This window comes from Nipponia nippon, unplaced genomic scaffold, assembly GCF_047370975.1.
Source record: "Nipponia nippon isolate SJK-2023a ecotype South Korea unplaced genomic scaffold, ASM4737097v1 scaffold_2, whole genome shotgun sequence".
Taxonomy (NCBI): Eukaryota; Metazoa; Chordata; class Aves; order Pelecaniformes; family Threskiornithidae; genus Nipponia; species Nipponia nippon.
Genome location: NW_028262336.1, coordinates 23,185,834 through 23,203,029, shown reverse-complemented (window position 1 = coordinate 23,203,029; position 17,196 = coordinate 23,185,834). Strand labels below are relative to the sequence as shown.

The following is a 17,196-nucleotide window of genomic DNA, read 5'->3' as shown; positions in this document are numbered from 1 at the left end:
GTACCAAACAACTAAGAACAGGCCAACAACACACTCCCTTTTTAAAATCTGAAAGAAAGGGGTAAAAGGCAATAGTCTGATTTCTGGATATGCAAAAATTCACTGCTCTGTAAACCCTTGCTAAAAAGTCAGGGCATCGAGTGCCTTCATGCAGCCACTTCCCATTTCTTCTTTTCTATTTCATAACATAGAAACCAAGGTGCCCCCATGTCTCTCTTCTCAGAGGGCATCCATGAAGGAAGAAAAATTGGCCTGTTTTGTCCCTCAGTCCACGATCGTTCCCCCTCGCTAGTCTGAGGTCACAAGACACCTGAGCCAAGGCTCCCCCTCCCCAATCCCATAAGAGTACCAGAATAAACATGGGAAAATTTATGCTTACAATCACCTCATGAAAAGCCAGAAGAGACAAGCTAATAACCAAAAGCTTAATCTCAGGTCATGAGTTACAAGTAATTAACGTCTCCGAAAAACCAATGAAATGGTCAGGCCAACACTAACAATGCTGCTGGCAAAGTTGCACAGATCAAAAACGTGCAAGTAACCAAAAAGCACACCCATAGCTGCACAACATGAGGGGTCTAGAATAAAATATGTTTGTTAAGACAAGCTCCATTCACATTAGAAATGCTCACCCACTAGCAGCAGCGCTGCTACAGCTGTATCAGCAAAGCCCTTCCACTGAACCTGCTCTAAGCAGCAGTACACCCAGCAAACTCTGCCTCTCTCTACACCCTGCCCTGTACTCTACTCTGAAGCTAACGTATTTTATGTAAGATCCGTAATAGGAAGCTCAGAGAAATGTTAATTGGCACCTATAAAACCCGTGCTAATTTGAGCTAAAGAACAGTGCAAAATTCAATTACAAGCGAGAAATGCCCTTATCAGCCACTAGGGGAAGTTAGCTTCTAATTTTACCTTTTGGTTTCGGGGCAAGTCTTGAGCATTTGCAGGAGGATTGAAATTCAAAACTAGTCTTCGAAACTCCAGTAGGTTAAATAATGACTGAAAAAAAAAATAATTAAACGTTAAAGCATTTCTGTAAACAATACAAAATTCTTCCAAATGTGCCTTAGTGAATTAAATGAAATGTCAAACATAGGAAATGCTAAAATTTCATTTCAGAAGCTGTATTATTTCACTTAACTTTACTAAACATATTTTCAACAGAAGACAATTATTTTTGCAAAGGAAACAGCTTAATCAAAAAAAACTTCTTTACAGTTAATCACAGAAATGGAACAATAATTTTAGATGATAAATTACTTTTTGCAACAAGAATTTCATTAATTGTATAGCTGTCAGTTTTCAGATCAAAACTAAAGCCTGTTTAGCCATGTAAAATTCATCTTGTAGCCCCCCTATCATCTACCTCCTCAGTGCAGAGAGAGTACATCTTTGTACATGCAACTTAAATCCACTTGCAATTACCTGTTTTGCATTCTGCCCACTCCTCCCATTATTATAGGATCTGAATACTGTACCTTAGAGTAAGGAAACTGGGTTACACATTTTTGCGGGTAAGGAACTGATAACATTCTCATTTTACGGACAATAAGACATGGAAACAGGTGTCTACAGGCACACCAGCAACGAACCCCACAGTGTAATACAGAGGCTGGAGCCAAGAAGGTACCAGAACAAGATGATTCCAGGTTGCAAAAATAAAAGTCCAAAGCAGTGGCTGAGAACTGAAGTCCTGAGCACTTGTGTAACTGCATCGTTGCTTTTCTGTACAGGCAGAAAGCACTTTAACTAAAGTTCACTTCATTACCACAAACTAGCATTTTAATGAAGAAAGGGTAGCAGAAAAGGTCTAAAGTATTTTAAACACGTTCATCAGAGAAGCACAGGAAATATTTGCCCTCCCATTCATCCCCTTTAGTTTTACAATCTATAATTAACTGCTCCCTGCCCCCCCTCTCCGCCCCTGCTCACATATTGCTATTTATTTTGGAAAGGCAGAGCTTGCCTAATCCAACAAAAGACTTTGATCCCACAACTTGTCCTACACAGGTGAAGACTTAAGTCACAGACCACAGCAGGTTTAATAGGATTTCAACCCTACAGTGCCAAGAAAGTGAAACCCAAATTGTGAGGAGGCACTGCATTTATTCTAATAATTTAGAACATGTTAGAAGGGAAAAAAAAAAAAAAAAATCATGTTTGTGAAAAGTTGCAACGTTCCCAACTCTCCTTATGAAAGAGCCTGTACCAAGTCTAACCTCCTCCCATACCCCACAGTATACATCTCCAGCAAAATGAAAACGCTAAAGTTGTCTTTCCTAACATTTTTAGGTTTAAAAAAAAAAAAAATAAAAATCAATAACACTGACCAAAAAAGACTTTTCTGACCTTGCTAAATCAACACAGACAATTGAGTAGTCAAGCTTTGTTTTTTGTTTTGCTGTTCAAAATACAGATTCCTCTTTTACCCTTCCTTGCAGAGAATGGAGATTAAAACAGAGTCCTTTGTTTACTTACTCAAAGCATAGAAAATGTTAATATTTAATTCAAGTGTCATTCTAGAAGTTCATACTAATTGAAGTTATGTCTCATGATGTAACAGCATTCCACTGGTGTGCTCTTCATCAAGCAAAGCAGAGCAATGTCTTATGCACAAAATAAACCAGCTGCTGAAATACAATGTCCAAAGACTGACTTCTCTCCATGACTAATCCAAGTGCCATTGAAGTGCCAAGCAGCTGAGCTGGCCAATTTCATAATACACACACACAAATTAAGTACAGAAAACTGTACTAAAGTTTAGAATTTTTGCCTGGCATTCAATCCACAAGTTTTTCAAAAACTATATTTCTTTAACCCAGAACTCTAAACTGTGAACATGCAACTCCATGCTTCACTAAGCTGAACGAACCTATTTCTGCAAGCTGCTGAGAATAATTAAGAGGATTGCCTGATATGGTCTCTTCTTGTTTGGCTTTGTTCTACTCAAAATGTCTTATGCAAGGGATTTAATTATTAAACTTTTCTCCAAAAAGGCTTACACTGCGAGTGGTTGTACTGACATGCAGCAGAACGCTCACAGTTAATCTACTGCCAACACCACTAATGCTAACAGGACAGTGTCATGTTGTAGCTCTTTTATACTGAGCTAAATCAACGTCAGGAAACTTCATTAAAAAAAGATAATTTCCCAGTGTAAGTGTAAACAGGTATACAGTAAGTGTGCCTGAGACCAACCAATTTTTGTGCCTGAAGTACCTCAAGGATGAGCCTATGGTTCTTCCCGAGGTAAGGAGATATAAATGAGCTCACCTAAGCCCTCACTGCAGCAGAGACCTCCCACAGCCAACCGCCCCAGTGCTTCAGAAAGGGGCTAGGCAGAACAATTCCCAGTTTGCTGAACCATCTGTTGACGAGGCTTCCTACACCCAGGGTAGGCAATGCCATAGAGCAGAAGCCGTTCTTCTGCAGCCACCAAGAGAGACACAGCAGAGCCTGTCCCTGGCCCAAGTGCCACCCGATGGCCCCTGGCCAAAGCACTGGCCTTCCACACACATTGCGTGGGACAGCATTTCATCTCTCACCCACTTGGCTTCAGCTACAGAAAGGTGTCAGGAGCCCCAGTGCAAGAAAACAGGCTGGATCTAAAAGGTGGATACTCCTTATCTACTGGCCTTCATCAAATATGCTTAAAATTTACAGACGTAAAGTATGCAAAACTTATGCATGCAAGAAAAATTCTCTGAAAGGTAGGGTTATGGTTTTTTTTGAACAACAAAAAAAATCCAGCACCAGTTTAGGGTGTTCAAACTAACCGTGCTGAATGACAACAGACATACTGTGGCTTTCCCCTGCTATAGGTGGTGATGATGCAGACATATTTTCTGTCATGCCAGAAAGAGCTAGGTAGAGTTGTAGCTTCCAGATTGTAAGATGTTAAGAACATTCACTTGTCTAAGTAATGTCTACCCTCATTATACAGAGTCCAAACACAGTTTCAGAATATAAGCTGCCTTTGTTTCACCTAAAACACCCTGCCTATCCCTTTTTCCCCCCTTGATGTCTAGGATTATCAAATATAAGGACCTTGGCAGAACTTAGGTTGCTTGAGTAAAGAATTAATTCTTAACATTCAAGAACTGTGATGCTACATTAATACTGCAAGAATAGAAATTAGTCAGCATATTAAATCCATAAAAGCTTGGCATGCAACACAGATCATTAAGAGCTGCCAGCAGAGTCCTAAAATAGTAAAGGTACTGACATCAACAATACTTGGAGATTAGGAAAACAGTACTCGCGCGTCTAGATAAAAGATGACCTATCAAGTGCCTGCACAGAGCTTTAGACAGGCTCTCTCTGATGGATTCTTTGCAAGTTCTGTAAGCACAGGGCACTAAACCCAGCTGTCTCAGTAGCAGATGTACAAAAAACTTTTGTTTTCTTTGACTAGCAATTTTGTATTTGTTTCCACTGTTGAGAACAAAAAAAAGCAAAAAATTCTGTGCAAGAAATGGGGAATTTTTAATATTGATCACCTTTCTACACATTTACACGAAAACCGTAATTTCATAATACTATGAAGATTGCCATCTTTCCATTCCATTCGTAAAGATTAAGGTTGGAAGAAAGGACAGACATTCAAATTGATCTGTGAAACGCATACTAAAGCGATTCAGGCTACTAATTCTAAACCAGTCAGCAAAATGCCAAAAACATTCTCATTTGGCAGAAAAATCATCTAGCATGCTTAAGCAGAATGAATACATTTGACTGGTGGTGTAATGACTGCAGAAAACCTAAACTTCTCATAAGGTGATAAGTAAGAAAAAAAAAATTAAGGTTAGCAAACAAAATAGGACCTACCTACTGGCAGACAGCTGGAACACCACCAGCATATTGTGAACTGCGTCATCATTCAGGTTTCTCTTAGAGCAGCCCAAGAAAAAGTTGTGCAATTTCTATTCTTGTGGCAGGCCAGTTTGTAGGTTCCCTTTTACCAAAGTGAAGGGGATTAATACCAGGCAACGATGCCACAACTACCGTAGGGGTACGTAACGATACCTGTGTGTCAGCAGCAAATATTGGCTAGGAATTTGTCCAAGTTAGTGCCAAGGCTTGAGATTTAATAGGAGAAAAATACAAAGACTAACTCGAATTTTGGCAAAGAAAATTTAGGAAGGACTTAATTTGGCTAGTAACCAAAACCACTAAGTATATCTTACTAGTACAGCTTGAAAAGCAGCTCTTCTGCAGGGGGAAAGAAAAGTATGCATTCCTACAGAGCTCCTAAGCGAATTGCTTCAGGTACTAGCGTTTAGCTAAAACATGACTGTTAATAAGTTGAAAGCTTATATATGCATTAATACCTTGCAACACCCATTTGCCTCATTTAGTCATCTGGGGCCTTTTATACATTTCCAATTTTACGTTTATTCAGATTCTAAAGCCACAAAGCAGAGACCATATCTACCTTCATTTTGTATAGCAAGCAGAGAACAATCTTAATGAATACAATTATTATTGTTCTAAAAATAAAAAGCAAAAATAGAGCTCTGCCTATGTCATTAAGTATATTACTTGGAATACTTTGCCTCTGCCAACATGACAAATTAGACTTATGTTCTCACTTCACTTTATAAACAATTTTGGTGGTTTACTGTATACCGAGCTAGTTTTAGTGGCATAGATCAGCCATTATTAGGGTTAACTTTTCATTCAGGCCAATAATCTAAACCAAAGAAAACATAGAACGCTATGGAATGTATGCTCCCACCTGCACACATTACCATATGTTCCTTCCAATAACATCAACAACTTTAAATTTACTAGTTATCAATACCTAAAGAGCTAAGGGTTCAAAATAAAAAGTACTCCTGAATACTGCACTTAGGCTTATTAGTGACTTAACACTCCTGCATGCCTCAGATTGAATATTAGTGTCCAGCAAAGATCCATACTGCAAAAACATAAGCAACTTCACTGGCAACTAAGTCTACTTCTCTCTAACTTTCAAGTCTTTTGGACTCTATACCACTAATTTGGGAGAATCACTTCTCCCTCCTCTTTAAGGCCTTCCCCACTTTTTGTATTTATTGATCTATTTTACCTTTTGGTTCACATTCTTGAACCTACTTTTCTCACAACGAAGTCCACAAAGTGGCTGTTTGTTGCCACGGCACTGGCCACTCTGCTCCTGCGCCACGCTCCTTTCCACCCAGCACCTCCTTGTAACTCATGCTGGGGCTGCCTCCTACTCCACTTGTGCATGTCTTATTCAGGTAAGTGGTAAATCCTGTTTTCAGACTAGAGACTCATGACGGGCATCAAATGTGGTCATCAGGCCTCTATTTGAGCCTATGCATGCATTGCATAGCAGTAGAAGTCAGCAAGCATAAATACAACAAGAATTCTTCCTATAATGCTTAAACTAAAAGGAAACTGACTGCTATACATATATAAAAATAAGTTTAAACACATTTTGCTTACAATGTAGAAAATAATTATTGTAACAAGACTAAAGAGAATTTTAAATACATTTTCTTTTAAGCTCATAGTAGCCCTGTGTATTTTCTGCTACCTTTTAGAGAAAAAAAATAGAAAAAAAACCAACCACCTTAAGAAAATGAGGAAGTCACCCAAAACATATTCCTGATATTGCTTCGTTCCATACACTGAGAATTTGACACAGTCAAAAGCCTTCCTGAAAATTCCTGCATTCTTTAGAGAACTGCATGTAAGGAAGAGGGAAGGGGAGAGAAGAAAACAGCTTCAAAACTGGGACTTGAAGAGGTTCCTGTTCAAACTTAGTTGTGAAAGTATTGGAAGAGGAGTTTTTTGTTTCAGAGAGGGAGAGAGAAAACTCATACAGACAGATATGACACTATCTCATGGCTGAACTTCAGCAGAACACCCCACATGTACAGTGGTAGCGGTCAGAAAAACATTTCGCATTTTCAAAGTCACAGAGAGATTTAATCCCAGATCTTAAAAGCTTTAGAAAGTATCTCAAAAAGGACATTTTTATTTATAAACAGCATTTTATTCATCAGCAGCATTCCAAACTGCTGAAAACCAAGGTATAAAATGCAGTTTAAGCTGTCATGTTTTGCTTTTCCAAAAGGCTGAGGTGTAACATAGGAGAAGATGGAAAACAGCTTTCATACTGTTTGATCCAGAAAGTCAAACTAACTTAAGACATCTAGCAGACTTGGGTTAAGTCAACATTTTAAACAAGCAGCTCACCATGGTATTACCAGCCTGCATTTAGAAAACATTTACTTGTTTATAGCAACAAACTCAGAACATTACTGCAATTCAGAAGACAGATAAGTATGATATGAGATGTGTCCAGAAGAATTCACTTTATACTTGTGTCTTGGCACATACTAAAAAATGGCATTCAACCACTCCTCTATTACATGTTCAAAGCAAGAAAAAAAAAAATAATCTGTTAGGACGTAAAATAACAGCCAACATTTCCTTACATGGTTACAGTTTTCAACTTCTTGCCTAAATGCACAGCAGCATGAAATAAGTTTGTGGTATAACTTCAAACGCCACACCTAAACAATGCAATGGCTTTATGCCCTTCTAAACCTAGGACCTGCACATATGATCACAACCCAACACTTATTCTGTATCCTTTATTTTAATTAAATAAACAACAATTTATGAGTCAAAGCTAAAGCCATCATCTGTTAAAGCTTTCCAACCCTTCAAAACAGAAATTTTGCAATATTATATAAACTAAATATAAGGTAAGAGTTTGAAAAAAATCACACAAGCAACCCGAGGGAACTGGAGACCAGAGAGAACAAAAAGCATGGAAAGGAATATCCTGTCAGCAAATATCATAGGATGACTGCCCTTGGAAGTGACAGGTCGATCTTTACTCAACAGGGGAACAGAGGGAGTGATGGAGGGAGGGAAAGCAAGAAACTACATTTCCAACATCATTATTCCTCTGCCCATGAAGCTCTACAGAACAGTTTATATCATATTCCACCCCCCAGGCTGTTCAACAGAGAAAATAGTGGAAAGAAAATATTCCGTCAATGACCATTTTAATTCAAATGGGGATTGTGCACTGAATGTTCTCCAGCATGCAGCCTTCCATTACACGCCCAGGGAAGCAAGGGAGTCACGTACAATGTACACATACGCAGCTCTTATTATATAATTACTAGGCTTTTTGGTATTAATGCACTACCACATCATCCACCACAAGCCTTTCCATTCAACATGACAAACAGGACGAACAATGCAGAAGTTAGATACTTCTGGTAAGCTGCTTCAAAGATGGTAGGAACAATAGCCGAGCCACCAACTGGGAAGAAAATACTTGCTTGATTCTCACCCATCAAGCTGTCTTGCTTCTTCCCAGAACTAAAAGCTTATGATCAAATGAGATCCTAACCCCAAATATATTGACATCAAGAAAGCAAGAAGGCTGCTCCTAAACACAATGTGAGAGTAAAATGCCAAAAGTGGTGTTAGGGACCCTGAAAATAAAGAGCAGCCATGGAGATTTATGCTTTTAAGACGGTAGCTTGTTAATTCTTTGCTCTGCAAGCTATGTGCTTTCGGGGAAGGAAAAAACCAAAATAAGAAATGTCTCATTTTTGAATGACTAACCAGACTCTGACAGACTCCCAGAGAAAAGAGTGTGGAGATGCCAAACCCCAGCTGTCCTGTTGGGATAACTCATTTGGTAAAGGGAGGAGCTACAATCTGGACAGGCCCTTGGGAAGTCATGAGACCCAGGAAAATGCTGCACCTTGTACTTCAGGAATGGGACTTGGGGAGAGGAGAAATAGAGCGGCATTTACAGTACAATTTGCATGTGATTCCCCACACACTTTCTTCCTTCCATCAGAAATCTGTCTTAGTGCACTGAGTGGACGATATTCACTGAACAACCAACTGCTCGGTATTTCCCAGGACACCTTTTTCAAGGGGCAAGTACTGCCAGGACATTACTTCTCGCACATGACTGAAACCCTACGTGGAACTCCAAAAGATAAAGTTAGTCTTGTGCAATGTCTTAAAGCAAAACACCTGGGAGACAACTTGCAGAGGCAGCAAGCCAACAGACATGATTCCAATAGTGCATTCGTGTTCTGCAAGTTACCTGCCTTCTACGTCCTGCAAACACTTAACTTGTGCTCAGCGTGACACAAAGGAGCCACTTCACAGGCTCAATAAATGTGTTATTTATAAGCCATTTTCAGACTAAACCCTTAAAACCAAGGAAAATTCTGGTTACTTTTTTACAAGGAAGCCACTGAACTCTACTGCAAAAAAGTAAAAACATGCACTAGTACATTGGTGTTTTGTTTCTGAAAAGAACTTGATATCTTAAGTTCTATTTCAAGAGCAGATACATGCAGTTACAATAATGAGAATTAAAAAAAAACCCAACAACATACAAACAGCCTTCTAGAAATATTCTAAAGCCTCAAGATTTAGGTATCCTTCTATAAAAGTTAATCTAACTAAACAGTAGCAAAAGCATGTATGGGTGAACTCCTGTCAAAAATGTATGTTTATTATAAGTTCAAGAGGAGGTGGGAAAATCGTTGAGGGACTTGATGCCATTTCTTGGCAGGTAAGGAAGAAGAAGTGAACATGCTTTAATACAGTTTCATTTTGACATATTTTCTTTGGGACTCCTTTAAATTCAAATTATTATCAACTCAAAAGTCTTCAACAGCAGGACAGATTTTTAGAAGTTACACTTTGGAAAAAAAAAAATTACTGTTCATTCTAATGATGCTGAATGTAACTGTTGAAAGCAAAACTTTGTTTTGGAGCTATCTGAAGAGACACTCCCCTCTTCCCCTACAGAAGATGACGACTTCTACATATGTATTTCTCCAATGCAAAAATAAATACAGATTAAAAGGCAGTATTTCTAGCAATGTTTGAATTTTGTTAGGGTTTGCTGTCATTCGCTGCAAATGTATTTTAAGGAATTTCAGTCTCTTAATGTAAATACAATCAAATAATCAGTGGTTTGTTAAGTCAGCAAATTGGTGGCTATAAAAACCAACATATATTGTGTAAGGAAACCGTCAAAATGTCAAAAGCTTTTTTTCTTCCTTAACAAGCACCCCTTAAACAGAAGCAAAAAGATTTTTCTTTCTTTGCAATTTAGTTTTAGATTATATTACACAATATATCATTGTGACTGACAGTAGTTAACATTTAGATATTGTTGACCTGTGTGATGTGTCAGGTTTCAAGAGACTCCTAAAGAAAGCTTGAAAATACTTCTACATAGTCAATGCAACCCAAGGAGTCAATCTGCCCTGTGGATAAATAAATACGGTATTAGCTAATGCTCTAAATTAACATGCATTAAATTTCCTGGGATGGTTGTTTGAAACATAAGTCTTCCTGGCTGGCAGACAATACTAATAACCTATATTTTCAACCAACTGAAGTTACAAATCTTTCAATGGTTTACTTGAATTACATTCTATAGACCTAAATACAGAAGTTTAATGATCTTTTAGGATCAAACCATGATAATTCCAAATGCCACAGATTTTCACATAATATGGGTGATGACCATAAGAACTAACTAGTCCTCTTTATAATCCGTTTTCAAGGTATAAAGTTGCACACCGGGTATAAATAACATGAGATCATAGGTCCAGCATAGGTTTTTACATTCCCTAGCTTCTGTTCTTATCTCTGTGGTTAATGAATTAAAATTCAGGTTTCCTTGAAAACATTTATTTAAACATTTGCAGTTTCCTATGTATAAATATTTCTTTTACAGAAATGCATATACACATAAAATCAGTCATCTTGCGATTCGGGACTACTATGGAATGTAGAATCTGAGTACACAACAGAGAAGGTAAAACTCCAAGTCATATTAGCTCCACAAAGAGCTTTATGGAATAAAATGTTTCTTTATATTAGCACCAAGATAATGTTTTTCTGCTATTGGAAAAAGAGTTATGCACATGAAGGAATAAGGAAAGGAGGAGAGATGAACAAGGAAAACAAAAAGATCTCAGGAAAACAGAAAATTCAAACACTTCGATAGATTACTAGATGCTGAAAGGGAAGAGGCCTAAGAACATGAAAACTTCGGTGGGAAGGGAGGTGGTAGAACAAATAAAGAAGTCTTTCCATTTTATTATCTACAGCATTACCTAAGTATTACCTGCATGTAAGTAAATCCTGCCCATAAAAAAAACCAAACCCAACACCAAACAAAAAAAAAAAACCTCCACCCAACACCAAGAAGTCAAAAAGAACATGGATAACAGCAACTCAATTTATGTAGTCTACTGGGATTTCAGAGTAATTTCTGGAGTTGTCATTCCATAAAAGCTTTTAACTAAGCAGTGATGAGGTAAGATGGAAGGCCCAGGCACAGACAAATAAGCAAAACAAAAAAAAGAAGGCAGAAGCAAACCACCTGTGCCAGCCTGAAGCAAGGTTATGGCAAATTCATGAAGTCTGTGCTGGTAAGCAAAATTCAGAAGTGATCTAGGACAGAGTGCAAGTGGCAAGATGACCAAGTTTGCTCCGTACAGAGATATGCAATGTAGTAAAAACAAGAGCTGGCAAAGATGAACTGATAGAAGGATCATACAGGACTGAGCAACTACATAATAAGAAAGCTAAATTCAACACTGGTAAGTGTACAGTGAGGTACGCGGTGGAAAGGAACCTTAAAATTTATAGAAAATGATGGGCACCAAGCTAACTAGTATTACTCAAAACTTTAGATTTATGACACATAGTTCCATTAAATTATCAGTTCAATGCATGAAGTAGTTAAAAGTAGAATAAAATAATTAAGAAAGGAAGACAGAATGAAACAGAAAATATTACTATAGAATCATAGGGTAATTCAGCTCAGAAGGGACTGATGGAAGTCTCTTGTCAAACCTCCTGCTCAAAGCAGGTCACCTGTGAGATCAGACCAGGCTGCTCAGGGCTTTTTCCAGGCATGTCTTAAAAGCTTTCAAGGTTCAACAGAGCCTGCACAGCTTCTCTGGGCAACCTCCACTGCCTGCCTGTCCTCATGGGGAAAAAATGCTTCTTATATCCAGGCTGAATCGCCCTTAACTCAACTTACTCCCATTGCCTTTCATCCTCGCAATATGCACTGCTGTGAAAAGCCTGGCTCCATCTTCTCAAAGGTCAGCTAATGCAGACCATCCCATAGCTTCCCAGGTTGACTTTTTGGCCTGTCTGCAGTTAATCAGAAACCTCTTTGATTCTCCATGACCTTTCAAAGACTGATAGAGAGTGGCCTTGCTAAGACTTCCCCCCCATTCTCTCAGCACCACTGGATGCAGCTCAGGGGGTCCTGTGGACTTATATGGGTGAAGTTTCCTCAAGTAATCTCTGACTCAATCCTTAACCACTGGTCAGAGTTCCTCTCCCCCAACTAAGCCCAGTGGTCTGGGAGACCTCATCGGTGAAGACTGAGGCACAGCAAGGCACCGAGTACCTCAGCCTTATTTAAGCCTGCTATCACTAAATCACCTGCTCTATTCAGCAACAGAACAGCATTCTCCTTGATCAGGCTTTTATGACTAGCATAGCATCAAAACCTCTTCTTGTCACCCTAGACATGCCTTGGGGCATCAGCTCTGGGCTAGCTTTCACTTTCCTAACACCATCCCTTCATGCCTGAGCAACATTTCCAAACTCCTCAGTAGCCCATCTCTGCTTCAAGATCCTGCACACTGCCTGTTTGCATTGGAGCTTGGCCATGAGTTCCCTGAGCGGCAGAATGGACTCTTCTTGCAATCAGAGGATGCTGCCAGCTTTCCTGAGCTCCTCTGCCCTTCAGAGCTGCCTCCTATGGGATCCCAGATACCAACTTCCTGAAGAAGCCAAAGGTTGCTCTCCTGAACTCTAGGGTCTGTACCCTGTTATTCCTTCCTCACTCCCATCAAGATTTTGAACTCCACTATTTCATGGTCACTGCAGTCAAGACTACCCACGTTACTACATCTCCAACCATTTCTTCCATTTTAGGGAACAGCAGATCCCCTAGTTGGCCCAAAAGTATTTGTATCAAGAAGTTGTCCTTGATACTCTCCAGAAATCTGGTTTGCTTGTGTCCTGGTGTGTTGGACTTCCAGCATGTGTCAGGATGTTTATTAAAGTTTCCCTTGGGAACCATAGACCATTATCCAGAGACTTCCTTGGCTTTAGAAAAAGCTTCGTCCACATCCTTATCCTGAGGAGGGTGGTCTGTAACAGGGTGGTACCTTTACCAGCTTCTCCTCTGATCCTGACCCACAAACTCTCATCTTAAACTGTTATCTTGTCCCACACAAGTACCACATACATTTGAGCTGCTCCTTCACAAGGAACACCCTTCCTTGTCATCCCTACTTGTCTTTCCTGAAGAGCCTGTATCTGTCCATCGTACCACCTCATAAATTCATAGCCCAATCACACCTTGAGACCTTTCCTGGTCCCCCAACTAAAATGCTACTAGAGCTAGAAAAGATCTGGAGAACAGCAACAAGGGAGACCAGAGGTTAGAACACATTCTGTATAAGCAACAACTCAGCAGTCAGCTTGGAGAGAGGGAAAAAAAGAAAAAGAAAAGAGAAACCACTGATCTGTTGAAAGAGAGTATGACAGCAGTCCATAGAACTGTAATGGCAATCAATTTTTAACTGTATTGTCCACCAGGAGACATGGAGGCCACCAGACAAAGCTAGTGGGAGCCAGGTTCAAAAACCAAACAAAACCAAGGTGGTTTTTCATACAACAGGGAGCACAACTATGGAATTCCTACCCAAAGGACCCTATGGGTGCAAGAAGTTTGCAACATTCAAGGGACACAAGTATACAAAAGAGAGGTCCACTGGGGATTACCAACTGAACAAACTGCAAAGGATCAAGAAAGTCCCTCAAGATGAAAGCAGTTGGAGACTTGGGAGTGTTTTAACAGAGCAGTATCACTTTATACTCCTCTGTAAGCATCCATTTGCAGAAATTGCTAGGCAGAACATTGATCTAAATGGACTCAGCCTGAAGTACAACAGCCATCACTATGAAAGTAACAATATTAGTTTATCTAAAGTGCTTCAGCCTGACAGGAATTTGTTAAAAACTGGTACTAAATATTTTATTTGCTTCCTCTCAAAATATCAGACTATGAAAAGTTACAATATGCTGAATTTGCTTCTTGTAGACTAAAAATAATTTTTCCCTCTGTTGTATTCCAGCTTCACCCACAGTTTTCTGTGGGTTTGGATGCTTATGAATATATCTACAGATTATTTACAGAAACATATACAGATTTAGCAATCACTTCTAAAAAAACATCTCTTAAAAGATGGATTCATAAAGTTTATGTATAATGAATTATTGATATTAGAACATTAGATTTCACTAGACAAGTTGCAGTATCTGTACTCATTTCCCTACTGACCTTATCTTTAAAAAAAAGGTAGCTTTTAATTCAGCTACATATACACAAAAACAGACTAAGAGCACACCTATTGGCTGCATTAGGTAAAACAACCCAAAACAGACACAATTGTATCCATATCAGACCTTCACTTTCCTCCTTCTCAAGTTTCCTTCTCTATCAGTTATTCCTTCTTTTATCCTACTCAGCTATCTATTTCCTCGTAGCTATTCCAGTAAGCACTCCATGATTGAGGGTGTCTCATTTCCTCTACCTACCTCCATTGTCAGCCACCCCCTTTCAGTCATTTGCATGCATTGCTTTTAATATAAAAAGTCTGTTCCTCATCTGTAATCCAGTTTTCACATGTTCTTAGGCATCCACAATTGTTATTGATGTCAGCAGGAGCTGCAGACACCCAGGATATTCAGAGACTCAACTCCTTGTCTTCAACAACTTTTTAATAAGAAACATTTTGAAACTTCACTTAGTTATGCTACGGTACTTTCTACACTTCAGACTTATGGATGAACACGTTAAGAGATGCAATAAATAAGTAATGCTCAAAACCACCTCATGCAGTGCCCCAAACTTCCCAGGAAAACAGATATCTTAAGTTATCCACTTAAAATAAGGTAACTCACCTCACATTAAATACAATGAAGAGTATACACAGCAAATCGAGTAGGGTGCTTACCTGAATGACAGCACTAAACCAGCACGTGTTGCCAACATTCTTTAATCCTACTGGACAGTTGTCTTGCCGCTTTCGATCATAAGGGTTTGGAGAGTCACTCCATACCTCTGGATGTGTCCTCTTTAAACTTGCTTTATTTTCTGCAATACTGGCTTCTAGAACTCTTTGGGAACAGAAGGGAGGGAAAAATGTGAGAAAAAAAAAAGACATAGTACACCACCTTCAGTTACTAATACAGACATCTTAATTACATCATAACTTATTGCTGCTGAACTTGCTTTTAAATTTATATGCAATAATATGTCTTCAAAATTAAGATGCTATTTTACTTTTAGATATGTTACAGTAATTCTATTACCTTTTGGAAAATGGTATCAGTGAGTGATTGAATCCCTGCGAGAGCTCCAGATACAAGAGCCATATCTGCAAGTCATCAATTATTTAAGAACCAGATTCAAATAGGATGGACAAAAAGAAATTTTAGGCAGCACTATTAGTGTAGTGCTTTCATCTACAAATGCGTTTATTGGTATGCAAAGCACAAAGTCACCAATATTTATCTTACTGACGGGAAACCAAAGTTAGCTAGGCAACTTTCAAAAATGGAAGACACTTTTTTAGTTTCCATTTTTGCAACTTATGCAACTGTATTTTTGCTTTACTTAGCAAGTAATTACTTTACGAGCCATGGAAAGACATCTCCCCGCAATTTTTCAAATGCCAGCCAGCGAGTTAATTGTATGTTTCAATGACCACACTCTTTGCAGGAAACTGTTCCTACATGATTTATGCTGAATGTCCATATTTCACAAGACAGTAAGATCTGATGTGTGTTACGCTCTCAAACTCAAGCTTCACTCAACACAGTATTTCTGTATCAGCACATATCCTTAGCCTGGTGACAAAGAACACCTTAAAGGTAATTTGCAGTAGCCACGTATTCTAAATAGAAAGATGGAGATGGATACATTCAGGTCATATAACAACAGCTCTAACTAATAAGCAGAGTTGCCTGGCATGTGCACTATTGACACAGCTACTATCCCCAACCATCTAGTCCAAGTATCCTACAAAAGGCTGAGCTCCTATGGAAGTACTACGTTTGCTAAGCAGAGGATTTCCAGAGCTGCATGACAAGCATCGAAGTAGCCTGTGCAGCCTGAAGGGTTGCCCCCTTTGGTTCTAGACTCACTAAATATCAAAGAAAGGCAGGTCCAGGCTGGTCTGTAAATGGAGTTACTAAAGGACAAAGTTTGAACACCTTAGAAAAAACAAAGCGGGACACACACACACACACACTCCACATGATGTAGACCCTCAGTTTCCTAACTGTACATTTTTGTTTCAAGCTATGCTCTTGTCAAAGTAAGAAAAGGTGTCTTACAAGATATACAAGAACTATTAAACACTATATGAATTTACTATAGGTAACTGCTTTGGGGGACATACTAATTTGTTATTGCTACTTATTTTGAACAAAAAAAAAAAATAGAAGCATTCAGAATTTGGGAGCGCATTTGGTATAAATACCACTTTTGTATCAATACATCTCAGGAAGAACCTAAAACTTGTCATTTCTTAAGGATTAATCAATTTCTGATATTTAGTTTTTGACATAACCTCGTAAGCAGCACATCTTTTTTTCAAAGGACACTGAAAGGACACGTATATAATCCTCTAAGACCTTCTACTCTGACATCTCTTCAAACAATGCATAGGGATGGAACCTGATTCTTCAGTGGTAGAAGACTCTTACACTAGCAATGATAATGTTATCTCCTAAGCAAACCCCAAAATGTAAAGAAACAAATTCATTTCCCTTCTCACTGATACAATCCTTCCAAAGTGTTAAATGACCAGTGTATCTCTGCTTCGAGAGTAAGAGTTATTTATGGGGACATTAAAAATTAATTGAAAACAAATGTCATACATATTTCAAATAATTTCTCATTCAGGTAGAATTACCTAAACTCTTCTTTAAACTAAATTGAAGGGATCTTTAAAACTGACGGGAAAACTGACAGACCAGAATAAATTTAGAATGATGTTGTAACAGGACTACAATACCTACTCCATACCACTTTTGTTTTAGGGAAACAATCAAACTTCCCCGCCAGCTCAAGAA

The 17,196-nt window shown here is 38.7% G+C and overlaps 1 protein-coding gene across 4 annotated transcripts in view; it reads right to left on the bottom strand.

The window, feature by feature from the left end:
• The window catches only part of USP25 (ubiquitin specific peptidase 25), a 94,627-nt gene that overhangs the window by 39,915 nt on the left and 37,516 nt on the right, over positions 1 to 17,196 (bottom strand). For all 4 annotated transcript variants that reach the window (XM_087756336.1, XM_087756339.1, XM_087756337.1 and 1 more), the window contains 2 exons: positions 15,072 to 15,234; positions 916 to 1,002 (listed from right to left, as the gene is read on the bottom strand). In XM_087756336.1, the coding sequence (XP_087612462.1) occupies positions 916 to 1,002; positions 15,072 to 15,234 (250 nt within the window). The remainder of the gene's footprint in view (positions 1 to 915; positions 1,003 to 15,071; positions 15,235 to 17,196) is intronic.